The sequence below is a fragment of the Cannabis sativa genome, unplaced genomic scaffold, assembly GCF_029168945.1.
Source record: "Cannabis sativa cultivar Pink pepper isolate KNU-18-1 unplaced genomic scaffold, ASM2916894v1 Contig3, whole genome shotgun sequence".
NCBI classification, from domain to species: Eukaryota; Viridiplantae; Streptophyta; class Magnoliopsida; order Rosales; family Cannabaceae; genus Cannabis; species Cannabis sativa.
In genome coordinates, this window is record NW_026870039.1 from 2887403 (window position 1) to 2903046 (window position 15644).

Consider the following 15644-nt stretch of genomic DNA (forward strand, 5'->3'; position numbering starts at 1 on the left):
CTTAGAGTTAAAGTCTCTCGTGTAAAAAGGGATGCTAATAAAGTCGCTCATGGTTTAACGAGATTTATTCTTTGATTGGATAATAATTGTATATGGTTGGGGGAAATTCTTTCTCTAATCTACTTTGTTGTTGTTCTTGATTCCATTCAATAATAATAGCAGTGTTTTTTTTTTTTTTGAATTAAGAAAATTCATTAAAATTAACATGTTTCGGCCTAAACAATGTCACACAAAAAAGACGGAGCATTCAGCTCATTATACGTACAACCTGACCTGACCATAATAGCAGTGTTTTAAAAAAAAACATAAAAATAAAAAAGACACCATCTCAATAATATTGTTTTCAAAATCTTTTTTGTTTTTTCATATAGTGAACAATAGCTACGTATGCTTTTATTTTCATGTTTCTTCTGTTAATTTTTGTTGAGAATCATGGGGTTTCATCTCAAAACCAATTGGCAATGAGTGGAGTAGCCCATGTTCTTCATATATGGCTCAATACTTTTACATTTAATCCATGTGGGACAATGTTATCCAATAATTTTCAATCACTATATTATTATTACACACATAATATATGAATAATTAATTTATAAATCATTCATAACTCCATATAACATTAATTTTATAATTTAATACTTATAATAACCGGCGAGTTGACTAGTTTATTGTTAAAATAGTGTAGAAAGTTTTATTGACCAAAAATGCCAATTGCTCGTGTTTTTAATGATAGTATAAGATGAAAATTTTAAGCTGAATCTGAGAGACTCTTTGTTCGAGCGTTATGGTCATAATAAGACTCTTTCAATAGCTAAAACTCACTTAGAACTTCTCTACACTACTGCTGCTTCGGTATTCTAAGTTGCCGGAAAGTATGTCGTCGCTCATCGACATGGCCCAGGACCACCATCAACCTCTCATTCTCCAATCATCGCCCCGCCTCCCCTACAAAGACTCCTCCGACTGTGGCGACGAAATTGTGCCCTGCTCACTGTCCCACGACCCCGTTTCATCGTCACCCACTCCCGCCGATGATAATCAACGCCTCGTATCTCTTGACGTCTTTCGTGGCCTCACCATCGCTGTATGCTATTTGATTTCCATATTCCTATCCTTTTTCACTCTACTTTTGACCCAATTTCAGCTCTGCTGAGTTTCGGTTATATTTAGTAAATTGGGGTTTTTTAGGGCTTAATTTTCGGTGTTGATGTTGTGTGTATACTTTCAGCCAGTGCTTTCGGTTTATGGAGACAATTGTTGTGTTATTGTTATTTCATTATTGGAAAATTCATTACTTCTTGTGTCTGAGCATTTTTTTCTTATTTTTATTATTACTTTACAGCTAATGATATTGGTGGACGACGCTGGAGGAGCTTTTCCGTCAATAAATCATGCTCCATGGTTTGGTGTAACGCTTGCAGATTTTGTAATGCCATTTTTTCTTTTTGGTGTTGGTGTTTCTATCAGTCTAGTCTTTAAGGTGCGAATTAGAGATATTATTAATGTGATTTTTTTTTCTTAATTATTTTATATTGCATTTGTTTGGTCGATACTATGATCCTGTAAATTCTGACAATTATCATTGGGGATGGCTCAAATTTTCCAAAACTAGGTCTCACTCTTTGGCTTTCAATGCAGAAACTCTCCAATAAACCAAATGCTACACAGAAAGTACTGCTGAGGGGAATTAAGCTCTTTCTATTAGGATTGATACTTCAAGGTTTGCTGCATTCTTGCTTTGACATCCTGGTTCCCGAGATCCTTTTCAGTCTCTACCATTAGCTTATGATTAGCTTAACTTTGAACAACCCACTTAAAGATAACAACTAACCACTCTAACAAACTTAGTCACTTAAAGATTCCTATCATAGTCAAATCTTTGTGTGGTTTTAGTTTATTTGGATAGAATAAGTTGTTTGAAATGAGAGCAAACATTCCTTTCCTTGTACTCTCTAAGCATGGTGCAGTATTTTTCCTATGCAACCCTTTTAAATTATCTGAAATAATGGTTAATGAATATCAGCTCTTTGTTGTTATTGTTGGAATGGTTCATTAGGTGGGTATTTCCATGGGCGTAACCATTTGATGTATGGAGTTGATGTGGGCAAAATTCGTTGGCTTGGAGTGTTACAGGTACCATACTCTGTGGAAAGCCTTGTAGTGAAGTACTTCTATGTCATGCTTACATTGCCAATGTTGTACATCCTTTATTATACATTGGAATATTATCTGCTGTCTGCTGCTCTACGTGTAACTATGAGTACTGATATTTAAAGTGTAGCCATCTCTTTAATTTTGAAAATTTTGCTTTTTTAATTGACAGAGGATATCAATTGCTTATTTACTGGCTTCATTGTCAGAGATCTGGTTTGTTAAAAACATCAGGGTTGAATCTCCAGCAGCCTTCATAAGAAAATACTACACTCAAGGGTATGTTTTGTTAGATACTCATTGGTGCTCATGTCTGTTTCATGAACTTGTCTCTTTATGTTTTTTTTTTTTTTTTCCAATCTTAAGTTTGGCTATGAAATTCATGTAAGTTGGTTTTAGAAAAGACATATGTTTACATCATAGGTAGGCATTAACTTTTAACCAATGATGATCGAACTTGGAATTGGATAATCTTGTCATTTATAATCCCATTTGTTCCATATATAGTATTCTGATTGTACTAGTATAGTGCATGTATGGACTGATGATGGTATATAAGTCATTGGATGTACTTGGGCTATTTTCTTATGATTGTTTATGTACTATGCAGGTTGTTTGCCATCTTACTCTGCTCAGTTTACATGGTCTTATTATATGGTCTTTATGTTCCAAATTGGGCTTTTGCAGCTTCCCATTTGAACTCGTCTGGTTATGCCTCAAAATTTCAAGCTGTGAGTTAACTTGTATGGTTTTCTGCCCTATGACATCAGTTAATATCTGCAAGTTTTATGTAGATAACACCTCACTTGTTCTTTTTAAGCTTTCAATACATGATCATGTAATGAGGACAATGATTATTGCTTCTTAAGTAATAAGATGATTTCCGATGTCATCTTTTTATGATCTCATTATCCTTACAATTCTGTGCATCTATTACTTGGTAGCTATGTCATATTCCTTTACCACAAGGGTTCTTCGTTTTGCTTCACCCTAGATGTTCGTTAAGTGGAATTGAAGAACAATGTTTCATTTCCCAGGTCCATTGTGAAGTGAGGGGAAGTCTTGAACCTCCTTGCAATTCTGTTGGTTTGATTGACAGGGTTATTCTTGGAGAAAATCATCTTTACCAACATCCGGTGTACAGAAGAACAAAGGTTTCTCCCTTGGGACAATTGTCTTGATTTTTTCTTTTGATTTGCACCCCAAAACATTATTTTGTTTGTTCATGAAGCTTTTTCTTGTTCCTTAGGAATGCAGTGTTAATTCTCCCGACTATGGGCCTCGTCCACCAAATTCCCCAGGGTGGTGCCTTGCGCCATTTGATCCTGAGGGCATTTTAAGGTTTAGTTCCAGTCTTTCATTTTTCTTACCTTTATTCACCATTTAATTTCTTAAATACTTGGAAGAAATTTTCTCTTTAGGTATAAATATTTTTCATTATTTTAAGCATATTTTCATGGAGACAAATTAGGATTATTACCTCCCAAGCTTTGATATGTACCAAATTATGCACCTCGAACTTTTTAGGCCTTTAAAAAAAAATTCTCCGAATTATTAAGATTGTTAGATTCAAAGACTTCTATCCGATTTCGTTCAATTTTACTAACGTGATGATTGTCCTTGTACCAAATTGTGTCTCCCAAACTTTGATAGATACCAAATCGTGCTCCACGAACTTTGACATGTATTAAATCATATTCCCTGAATTTTCAGTCACGGTAGACTTCTATTAGTCAAATTGGACCAAAGTTCTTGAATTTATGTTAATAGTGAGAGCAAGGTCGTATTGTTTGTGATCCAATATCTAATTTGTTTTCTTTATAAAATTCTAGCTCTCTAATGGCTGCTATTACATGTTTTCTGGGATTGCATTACGGACACATAGTTGTGCATTTTAAGGTATGGTACTAATTAACCCAGAATATCAATATGATTTGGGAATTGATTATGGTTGATAGTGCTATTTATATTCACGGGGTGGGTGTTCATGATGCTTATGTAAACGTATTGTCTCATTTGATTTCTTCTCCTTCTTTCATGTAGGGCCAAAGACAGAAGATACTTCTATGGTCCTTGTTTTCATTTCCCCTTATAATCATGGGATTCATTCTGGAGGTTATAGGTATATTATCTGAAAATCGAGATTTATTAAATTCTTTTGGTTTTCATTCTTTATTTTGCAGTAAAATAATGACTACTTCTTGCAGGCATTCCTTTCTCAAAACCTTTATATACTTTGAGCTACACATGTCTGACAGCTGGAGCATCGGGCTTGTGTTTAACCGTTATCTATTACATTGTAAGAACAGATCATTAAATACAAAGTATTGTGTAGAATTGAGAGGAAAAACATGGGAGATTATGAGGAGCTTCATTTGTTAGTTTAGACAAAATTGAGGTTGCTAAGCAAGATATTTGGTGCATGTTTTTCTTATACAGGTCGATGTCAAATGTATTAGAAAACCTACTTTGTTATTGCAATGGATGGGGATGAATGCTCTCATAATCTATGCTTTGGCTGCCTGTGAACTTTTTCCGGCAGCTGTGCAGGGTTTCTATTGGCGGTCACCTGAAAACAACCTGGTATGTCTATTTATACAAATAAAACAAATGTGTTTTGAGTGTCCCACATAGAAAATGCCTGTGAAAATTGTACACTTTATTAGAGGATGAGATACTCTACTTATCACTAATTAGTTTTGAGAAAGAATTCCCGTGATTTACCATTCTATTACTTTTGAAATCGTCCTACTTTTTCAAAATTTCCATTTTTCTAAACTTTTATTCTTACAAAACTACACTTATATAAGATTAATAACTGGACTGTGGCACATTCACAATCTATTTTGCAATTTATAACATTTCAATCTTTTTTATTATTATCAGTTTATATAGTTTGGTGTTGAAATGTTGAAATGCTTGATAACTTTTATTCTGCATTTTCCATGCAGGTCGATGGCACGGAAGCCTTACTGCAGGCCATACTACATTCAAGAAAATGGGGTACCTTAGTGTTTGTGATGCTTGAGATTTTATTCTGGGGTATTATCGCTGGTTTTCTTCACATGAAAGGCATATACATGAAACTATAAACACAAAGCTTTTTATACGCATATAACAGTTTGGAATTGGAAACATAAAACTTATCTGTATATAATGATCTCTGTCTCTGAAATAGATTTTTTTTTTTTTCGAGAGAAGTCTCTTAAGTAAATAGATCAGTTTATTTATAAGGGAGGGAAAGGGAGTCGAGTCCTCGAGGTCTTAAATTTATTATGGCTGATGCATTGTGATTCGGTCAAAAGAATATCAAATCTTACTTGGTGTGTCTAGAAAGGTGATGACGAAAGAGATATGACCTAAGATTGTTTGTAGAATAAGACAAAAAAAAAAAAAAAAAGAATGAATTGGTTTCCATTATGTCGCCCCTTTAACATGAAAAAAAGGGTAATATTATCTATACGTATTTGTGAAAAAAGAAAGAAAATAAAAAGATTAGGGTAACAGGAGAGCTTTTGGAATTCATTCGGGGACAGGAAACTAATATTGACTAAAAGTTGAGAAACCGTTCACACTAACTATACCGTGTGTTTATTATGTTATTGCTTAATGTAAATAAATTGAAATTAAAGCCTGTGTGATGAGCCAAGACTTGGGATTTATTTATGAAAGCAGAACCTAAAAATGCTAAATATACTTGTCATAACACTATAAGCCAAAACGTTCTTTACTGACAATTCACTTTGCAGGAGGATTGTGGAGCCAGGACTAATTTATTAAAAGGAGTGAGAATGAGGGGAAAAAAAGAAGAAAAGAAGAAGAATTTGGGATTTGGTATATTGGTTTCTTGAAGTCAAAGATAACTTAAATGCTAAAAGAATTAAAAATGTTCCTTTAGGCTTGTTTGAACATCTAAAGATTCCGTTACTAGGGTGAAACCGAGAAAACTTAAAGCAATATAAAGCTTTAAGTCATCAAGTACCTACCCACTAGAAACTGCTACTACCATTTTTCTTTCTAGTTGAATCACTTGGCAAAGAGAGTTTTCTGAGTGTTGGAAATGGCTACTGAAAAGGAGACTACCGAGGTTTCAGACATCCAAAATGATAGAAGAAGCATCCATGAGAATACTGAACGATTGTCAAAGTGCAAACAATCATCAGAAGAGCTGCATTTTGGCAAGGCACTAGCGCACCGAGCATTGTACGGTGCAGGCAGCTGCAGTGGCCACCGAAGAAAGCCCAGGATCAATGATGTTAAAGCACAACCAAGTAGGTTGAGTAAGGTTTCTTTGGCTGAGGAAGAAGAGAACAACTAGATATGACAAGCGCAGTTTGACTGCCTCTCTGTAATGTATGTTTCTCAATTAACTATTAGCCATCATCTTTGCTAGTACCAAGTATTTAGAACTATATGTATTATAATTATATAGATAAAACCATCGGCCATTCTTGTTTTATTTTTCATTTTCTAAGGTGATCATGTTTACACTTATTCAATTGGAATTACCAAGAGCACAATTTTCAAATTCAATCTGTCAAGTTTTAGGAAAAAGGGGTACCACTTGTAAGGTTCTTAGAGTGAAAAGAGAAAGAGAAAGTAATTGTATATTGCATTGAATTAAGAGTGTTCCAACAGAGAGGTATATATATACAAAATAGTTACAAGAAGTAACTAACACAACCAGCTAGTGAAATGGGCTTAACTAACTCTCTAACAAATCTAATAACAATCACTTGGCTAACACCGGATAACTAATTGTTAGTATCTTTGATAATCCCATTCAAATTGAGTGTAGCTTTGAAAATTACATAGTTTGTCTCAAATTTCAGCAAATCTGGAACTGGAAATTAGCTTGGTAAGATAGTCAGCAAGTTGAGCAGAAATAGGGACATGCTTAATATAAATTTGTTACTGTAGGATCTTATCTCGAACAAAATATAAATCAATTTCAATATGCTTCGTACGAGCATGGAGTACTGGATTAGTAGCAAGAAGGATAGTACTTTGATCGTCAACACCATATGGAAGGAAGGACATTTTGAGGAATTTGAAGTTCAGCAAGTAAAGATTGAATCCATGATATTTCAGATACAACCTTAGCCAAATTTCAAAATTCTGCTTCAGTGAAGGACATGCTAATTGTTACTTGTTTTTAAGACTTCCAAGCAAGATTGCCTCCAAAATATATGCAGTACCCTGAGGTGGACCTCCTGTCATCAGGATCTGATGCCCAATCAACATTACATAAGGCTTCCAATGAGTAATCATTTGTTGTTTTCAGATGAAGTCCACAATCTAAAGTGCCTATTATGTATCTGAGTATACGTTTGACTATTGTCCAATGAGCTTGCAAAGAATTTTGCATGAATTGACACACTTTATTGATAGAGATGGCAAGTTCATGTCTTGTTATTGTAGCATATTGAAGGTCGCCTTTATATAGGGTGGCATCCTTGACTTGTTCACTGCCATAATTGGAGAATTTGAGGCCACTACTCATTGGTGTGTTCTGAGTGTTAACATTCTGCATATCTGCTTTGCATAGAAGATCTTGCAAATACTTTGTTTGAGACAGAAGGATGGCATCTAAATTTGTGGTGACTTGAATTCCTAAGAAATAATCAACCGGACCAAGATCCTTGAGAGCAAAAGTGGTGCTGAGTTTTGTAACGAGTTTATTTACTAAGACATCATCACTGCCCATAACGATGATATCATCTACATAAACCAAGACATAGATACAACTAGTAGATGTAACCCTAATGAAGAGACGCTTATCAGCTCTAGAGAAATTGAAACCATGTTGTAGAAGAACTGTTGAAAGCATGTCAAACAAAGCTCTAGGAGCTTGCTTAAGTCCATATAGGTCCTTTGTAAGTTTGCAGACATGAGTAGGATATTTAGGATCAATAAAACCTTGTGGTTGTTGCATGTAAATCTATTCTTGTATGTCCCGTTTAAGAAGGCACTATTGACATCAAGCTGCCTAATTGCCCAATTTTTGGTTACAACCATAGTTAGCACCACTCGAATAGTAATAGGTTTTACAACTTGACTAAAGGTTTCTGAGTAGTCAAACCCCGCTTGTTGATGAAACCCTTTAGCCACAAGCCTTGCTTTGTAGCATTTGTGGCTCCCATCAACATTAAATTTCTCTTTGAACACCCATTGACACCCTATAGGTGTTCTATCTTTAGGAAGCTTGCACTTCAGTTTCCATAGCATTGAACCAATGACACTCTTTGATGTCTGTCGTATACTGTATCAAATTTACTATTTTTTAATTATAATACTTTCAATTATTTCAGTATAAAAGCAAGTACGGGTCGATCCCACGAGGACTATGATTAATTTATCATTCACTATCAAGCAGAAATTAAAGGGGGTGTTTTGAGTTGTAATTAAATAGCATAAAAACAAATTATAATTGAGATTGCGATATGAGATAAATAGTTAAAGGTTATTCTCCACCCCTAAAAATCATCCTTAATTTCTATTAATGAATGTAATTTCAGTTTCCAATCAAACTATTCATCCCGCAGATAAATCTAAACAAGTCAATTATTCTAATCTCCCTATTGTATGTAATCAAGGCAAAGCGCTCACTAATTAACTCTTTTACCTAAGCAGTAAATTCACATAGCATGCAAACTTAGAAAAAGCTTTGAGATTTATGGAGATAGATTAATCTAGGCAACAAATTAATGAAGTATATAATTCATTTAACTTAGGATTCTATTCTTCATCACAATTAAAAATTCCAATTTATCACAAACACTTAGAATCTTAGACTATTAGGTGAATAATAATCCTAAGATGACGGTAGATTAAAGTAAAACCTAAATTTAGTGGCCATCTAAACAAGATTAAAACAATAATCATGACATTGAACATAGAAAGATAGAAGCAATTTGATATATAATAAAAACTAGAAATTAACATTCAATATAGGATTTAGAATTCATGTCTCGAGTTTTGAAATAACCCTTAATTAAAAGGAAACTACTCAAAACTAGACATTATAACGATAATGATAATAATTGGTAAGAGTTTAAGGAGAAGAAAAGAACTAGAATGAAGAACACTTCAAAGCTGCGATATTCCCTCTCTTCCTTGCTCTCTCTTTAAGTTTCTCTCTCAATTTGGTAGCTCTAGGGTACTGAAATTCGCAGCCTAAAAGGTCCTATGTATAATATTAGAAAATATCTCACTAAAATAAAAGATAAATCCCCTTTAAAAAAAAAAGATAAAAAAAATCGCAGTTCAGAAATCGACCCCTCGTCGCGGCCATGAGGTTGCTCGCTGCGGCAGCAAAGTCCTCGCCGCAACGAGCAGGTCTGCTGCCCCAAATTTTTTTGCTTGCTTCCACCCTTACTGCAACGATAACTCATGGTTTTGCTCCTCATGGACTTCTGAAATTTTAAAAAAATGTTGTTTTGGTACGTCAATCGATCTACCAACATCACCTAGCATAAAAAATATTAAATCCATCACTTTTTACCATAAAAATTAATTTTCTTCCAAAACTCGAAGAATTCTAAAAACTGACGAAAAATACTAAAATTGCTAAGTATCAACATCCTCTAACTATAGAATAATCAACAATTTTAGAGCCTAAAAGGCTCTTATCAAATTCCTCCACACATAGATTTTGCTAGTCCCTTAGCAAACACTAACTAAATTAAACACAAGTAAATGACTCAACAAGAAAGGAAAATCAAACAATGGCTTCATCGACAATGAATTTAGTCTCAAAAATTAGTTAAATAGATAATACTATAAAGATTTTTAATTCCACACTCTTTAGAATTTTTAACATAGGATAATAACTTCTCAAGCTCTTTTTTTTTTTTTTTTTGTATCTGTGTGCTTAATTCAATCATCTCATTACTAATATCTAAATCAACTTATGCATGCAACCACTAATACTCATTTCTAAATACATGTGTATTTCAACCAAATTTCACTCCATAGGCTTAATTATTAAACCCATTCTCCACTAATGAAATCACACATAATTTAAAGATCAATATGACTTTATAGGCTCATAATGATTGGCTAGGGGTTAAGGTGGGTAAGAAGGTTATTTTTAAGCTCAAATCACACCATATCATATGCATATATTTTCCTCTCCAAGTATTCCCATTTGCATTCCTCACTCATTCCCTTGAATAATTCAATCTTGCATTCTTTTTTTTTTTTTTCAACATAAACTTACTAATTCCCCCACACTTATATTGTTGCAAGTATTCAATTATGTTTTATTGATATTTCATTGATATATTTTTTATTACTTGCAACTTACAAACATTCATTCAAGGGGAATTGGTTTTTCAATTTTTTTTCTTAATTATGCATAACTAAATATTATTTTTCAACAACATCCACACCCTCTACAACTACAAAAATCATTCATATACTATGGCGTGAAAAAGAATGAAAAAAGAAAAAAAAATTAGGCTCAAATATTATTGTATAGGGTCAAAAGAAAAATAAGATTTTGACATTAGGGTCAAATTGGATAAAATTAGGGAATCTACAAATAGGGTAGGTTTGAAAGGTTCAATCGATATAAGAAAATTGCCTATATCATATCCCAAAACTATGTGTAATTTATCGATTTCGCCTCAAATGATTATCAAACAAGTTCTAGAGTGGTTGAGATGAGAAATTAATAATTACACATGCACTTATCTTTTCAAATATTAGCAAATTTGATAATTCAATTATCGTGAAAATTTAAGAAAAAAAACTAAGCTTGAGCAATTATGAACCACAGCTAAGCACACAATCAGTGAGGAATTTATCATCTTCCTAGCAATATCTTTAGATAAATTAAAAGTCTCATCATTGACTCATTACTGTTAATTAAAGCTATTGCTCAACCCATCAAATAAATAGTCATAATAAAAAAACTACTACATAAAACTGAAAAAAAAAAAATAAGAAAAGACATCAAAATAAATCCAACAATAAGAAAAGACATCAAAATAAATCTGACAAAAAAAAAAAACATAAAGTAAACCGGGAGGTACACCCCCACACTTAAACACAATATTGTCCTCAATGAAACTTATTTGAAAAAAAAAAAAGACAAAAAAGTAAAGAAAAACTCCCTGAACAACGCTTCCCATCACTCCATGGCATCTCCCATGTCATGTGCTGCCTTATCATTAGTCCCCTGAGTTGCATATGTGTTGTACTACTACATCTATTGTGGTGGCTGGGGATAAGTAGACATGTCGACCCCAAGGTGCATGGCATTCATTAGAGCACAAGCATCCTAGTACATTGTCCACTCCCGCATCTATTGTCGGTGTTGCCTCATGTCTTCAGTAATAGAGGCTAACTTTTCTTTATTCATTCAAGGCGTTGTGGTATAGTCATCTGACTAGGCTCCTCTTCCTCTGGTGTCTCTTCCCTAGATGAGGATGCCAATGTCTTCTTTGTTTTAGGATCCATAAACTGAGCCGCAACGTTTCTGTCAAAAATGTGCTAAGGCTGCAGACTTTGTTCTGAAATAGAGTATTGTACCCCAGCTTTAGCACACAATGTTGTAATTAGATTCGAATGAGAAAATCCCTTTCTGATATTTCGAACATGATCCATAATCGAGTGCTAGATGACACTTCCCACATCAATGAACTTCTTATGAAGAATGGCATATAAGAGTTTGGCCATTGCGGTGTCAACAATAGAAAAATGTTTTGTTGGAAGCAACTTAGCTCCAATAAATTGGAGCCAAATATGACATTCATACTCAATGTCATTCTGATGAAAGTGCCTTAATTCTCCATCTTCAGTTCGAACTTATTGAGAGCCCAGTTTGCAAAGGCTTCTGATGATAAGATCATAATCAGGCTCTTGAACTATCTTGCCATAATCATCATCCTCAATGTCTTTGAGGCCATAGAACTTGTTGATCTCCTGGTGTGAAAAAGACACCTTTACATGGTTGACATCATTGGTGTAACGTCCCCACTTCAAGCCTCCATTGGGCCCTTACACCCTCAGAATAATGGCTCTTATATACGAGTACATCACTCTGGCCGCTTCATGGACTGATGAGTGGCCCTACAGACCAACACGAGTGTTTCCAACATGCTTTGTCCTCACTCGCACGCTTCCTGGGAAAACTTCCCAAGAGGTCACCCATCCTGAAATTGCCCCAGGTCAAGCACACTTAACTGTGGAGTTCTTTCGTGATGGGCTACCGAAAAACAAGATGCACCTTGTTGATATAGGTAGTACCAATCAATCCATTTAAGCTCTCTTCAACTATGTAGTCCCATACCTACACAGTCTCAGAATCATCCCACTTGACCTTCCCTAGGCGATGTGGGATTGCACAGCTTACTCGGTATTTCCCCTTACGGATCACGGGACTACTGACTGTCACAATCACCCCCCCTTATGGGGTCCGACGTCCTCCTCGACCACACTTCCGGCTGGGTCAAGGCTCTGATACCATTTGTAACGTCCTCGCTTCAAGCCTCCATTGGGTCCTTACACCCACGGAAAAATGGCTCTTATACACGAGTATGTCACTCTGGCTGCTTCTTGGATTGATGACTGACCCTACAGACTAACACGAGTGTTTTCAGCGTGCTTTGTCCTCACTCACATACCTCCTGGGAAGTTTTCTCAGGAGGCATGAGAGTGAGGACAAAGCACGCTGAAAATACTCGTGTTGGTCTGTAGGGTCAGTCATCAATCCAGAAAGCAGCCAGAGTGACATACTCTTGTATAAGAGCCATTATTCCGTGGGTGTAAGGACCTAATGGAGGCTTAAAGCGAGGACGTTACAATTGGCATAAAACTCATAACCACTGGAACAACTACAGCATCGGGCTGAGCACAAAATTTGAACAAATCTTGATCACTAATAATTATTGTAAATTGGAAGAAGGAAGTTGAAAGATTGTCATAATCAAATCTTTGTTCTGCAATCATCTTCCTATCCTAAGTGATGTCATCTTGATAGAAGGACTTGGTGGAGGAGTCCTATTAGTTCTCTCGTTGTTGTGAGGTCATTCAACATTAGGTGGAGGACCCATGGGTCGGTGCCCTTGAGCTTGAGCCCTTTTGGGCTCTTGATCGAAGGTACTTTCACTCAGGGAGGTCTCCACGCCTAGTGTTTTCCTAGTGCCTGCTCGATTACCAGGTGTAGCATTGGGAGTCTGAGCATTTAGTTTGCCTTGGACACTATTTCTCATTTGACCAATTGCTCGATGGGGTGTCTATCTTACTCACTCAAAAATACCTCTACGGAAAGTAGTTCTGTGATTAGATCAATAAGCTTTTTCAATCTGCTGAGATAGGTTAGCTCTCCGGTGCTCTTGCTCAACACATTGGCTTTAAATGTTCTTCTAGTTTTCACAAACCACTGTTGAAACCGTTCGTGTTGCTTATGGAGAGAGTCTTGCAACTATTGTTGCAAGTCAGCCACAGTCTGGCTGAGCTGAGCTACCTGAGGATTAGCCTCCTCATGGTGTTCTACCTCTACGTGTGGCTCTCGAGGTGGGATTTGGTTGTTGTTTTATGTCCCGAGAGCACTTGGTGGTGGCCTTGAAGGATGAGTTGAGAAGTCGGTTCCAAGGCCTGCTCTTGGTGCATGGGGTGCAGGAGTAGTCCCAGTTTCAACTCTGTCAACTAACGTGCCCCCAGTTGTTTGGCCAGTTTCTAGAGTTTTTCTGTTGATCCTTGAAGAACGTGTCACAATCATCTTGATTAATGACATTCTTGAGCTATGACTTTCAATGAAAGCACCAAAATATTGACTCAGAAATCTAGATTAGACTTCTAAGCCACACCATCTTGCTAGATTGGCAAGAATTAAAAGTTTATTAAGTAATTAATGAGAGACACAACAATTTATGTAGTTCACCACTACATCGCATTAGTAATGGGACTACATCTACTTCGAGTTTTTATTTCTCATGAGATGGTAATTACAACAATTGTTTAAGTATAAGAAACTCCAAACTCTAGAGAGAGAAGCTCTGACCTTCTAGGTAGTTTTCTAAATGTGAAAAATGAGCTAAGGGAGCGCTCCTTTATAGATTAAGGAGGCCCACAAAAATAGGGAAAATAAAAATAAAGTGTTTTCCACCGTTGATGATGATCTAACGGCGAAAATTATCTTTTGGTGGAGATGGCTAATTTTTGGTGCTCGGCGGGTCCCGCTGCAGAATTACCAAGAGCTTATTTTTGTAAGTCCCTTGGGGTGAATTTTGATGACGATAGCTTCAGAATTACGTCTAGGGTGTGAGCCAGGACTTGAGAGAACGTTTAAATAGGTTCAAAATTCAAGTTGAATTGCGTCAATTGGATAAAAATTGAGTGAGTTATGGCTGTTTTACTGAAGGTAGTTCAGGTCCCAATGACTTGATAAGAATTACATCTGACGTCAACCTGGACGCTGTATAAGTGTAAAAATATCCAAGGGGTGTCATTTGAGATGCATAAGTGATAATTTGACATCACTTAGCCTATTTATATGTTTTGGTGATGGTGGTCACATGTTCTCAGAGATGTTGCTATTTTGCGGAAACAGAAGACTCGAAACTTCTGATTTCTTAGTGAGTCAATTTGCCAAAAATTAAAGTTGTGAATTTAATTGATCTGACTTTACGGATCATTGGACTTTTGAAAAACTAGATGGATGGTTGAAATGGCATCAAATTCAGATAAGTAGAACCCAGTGAACTAGGCCATTTGTTGACTTGAGAGTTGGGCCCTTTAAACCGAGCTCCTTAGATTCTATTTTTGATACTTCCAAGGCTTCTAAACTTGAGGACGGGGTCTCCTCCCCCTTTTTTGACCAAATCTGGTCGCATCAGATTTTGCATTTGAGCAATTAAAGGTAGCGTCCTACGTCGATTGTCAACCTAGGCGTTGGGCCTCATTTCTAGGGACTCAAGTTTGTGGTTTTCTCCTCGAGTTTACTTAAATCTTTATTATTTTTGGTGATGGTGAATATGCCTAGAGCACTTTTCGCTGAACTGAATCGAAAATAGCCCAGGTTGACATTTTGTCAACCTAGGCGCTCGGCTCAATCCCAAGTGTCAACCTAGGCGTTGGGACCCAATTTTGCCTATTCGAAAGTTCCATTTGGTCTCTAAAATAGTTGATTCTCAATAATTTTTGAAGACATAGAAGTTGCTCAGAAGAATTCATGAAAAACTCCATTTTTTGTTGCCTAGGTTGGCAAATTGTCAACCTAGTCGTAGGGCCAGTCCCGTGTCAACCTGGGTGCTGGGCACTGTTATTTATGCCTAGTTTTTTTTTCTTTTCCTCTAGAAGGACCTATTTGTTGACTATTGATGAATACAAATTCAATGCAAAAGTCCGATCTTCAATCAGACACTTGGAAGGTGCCAAGATTGACAAATTGTCAACCTGGACATTGGGTGCTCGAGGCCTTGGGGCCCTAGGTGCTCAAAAATCAACTTGCTCTTAATTTTATTCTGATGCCTCAAATATATGTT

At 36.0% G+C, this 15644-nt stretch overlaps 1 protein-coding gene across 2 annotated transcripts; it reads left to right on the plus strand.

Annotated features, from left to right (window-relative positions):
* Window positions 1-719: 719 nt before the first annotated feature.
* Window positions 720-5340, plus strand: LOC133033308 (uncharacterized). 2 transcript variants are annotated; one of them, XM_061108031.1, is made up of 13 exons: window positions 720-1084; window positions 1343-1480; window positions 1639-1720; window positions 2057-2133; window positions 2324-2430; window positions 2762-2882; window positions 3096-3305; window positions 3401-3492; window positions 3984-4050; window positions 4195-4273; window positions 4359-4450; window positions 4591-4734; window positions 5103-5340. In XM_061108031.1, the coding sequence occupies exons 1-13, from the start codon at window positions 875-877 to the stop codon at window positions 5241-5243; spliced, it is 1560 nt and encodes a 519-aa protein (XP_060964014.1). In that variant the 5' UTR covers window positions 720-874; the 3' UTR covers window positions 5244-5340. The 2 variants fall into 2 exon arrangements, with proteins under 2 accessions (XP_060964014.1, XP_060964015.1); XM_061108032.1 differs by having other exon boundaries at window positions 3189-3305.
* The last annotated feature ends 10304 nt before the right edge of the window (window positions 5341-15644 follow it).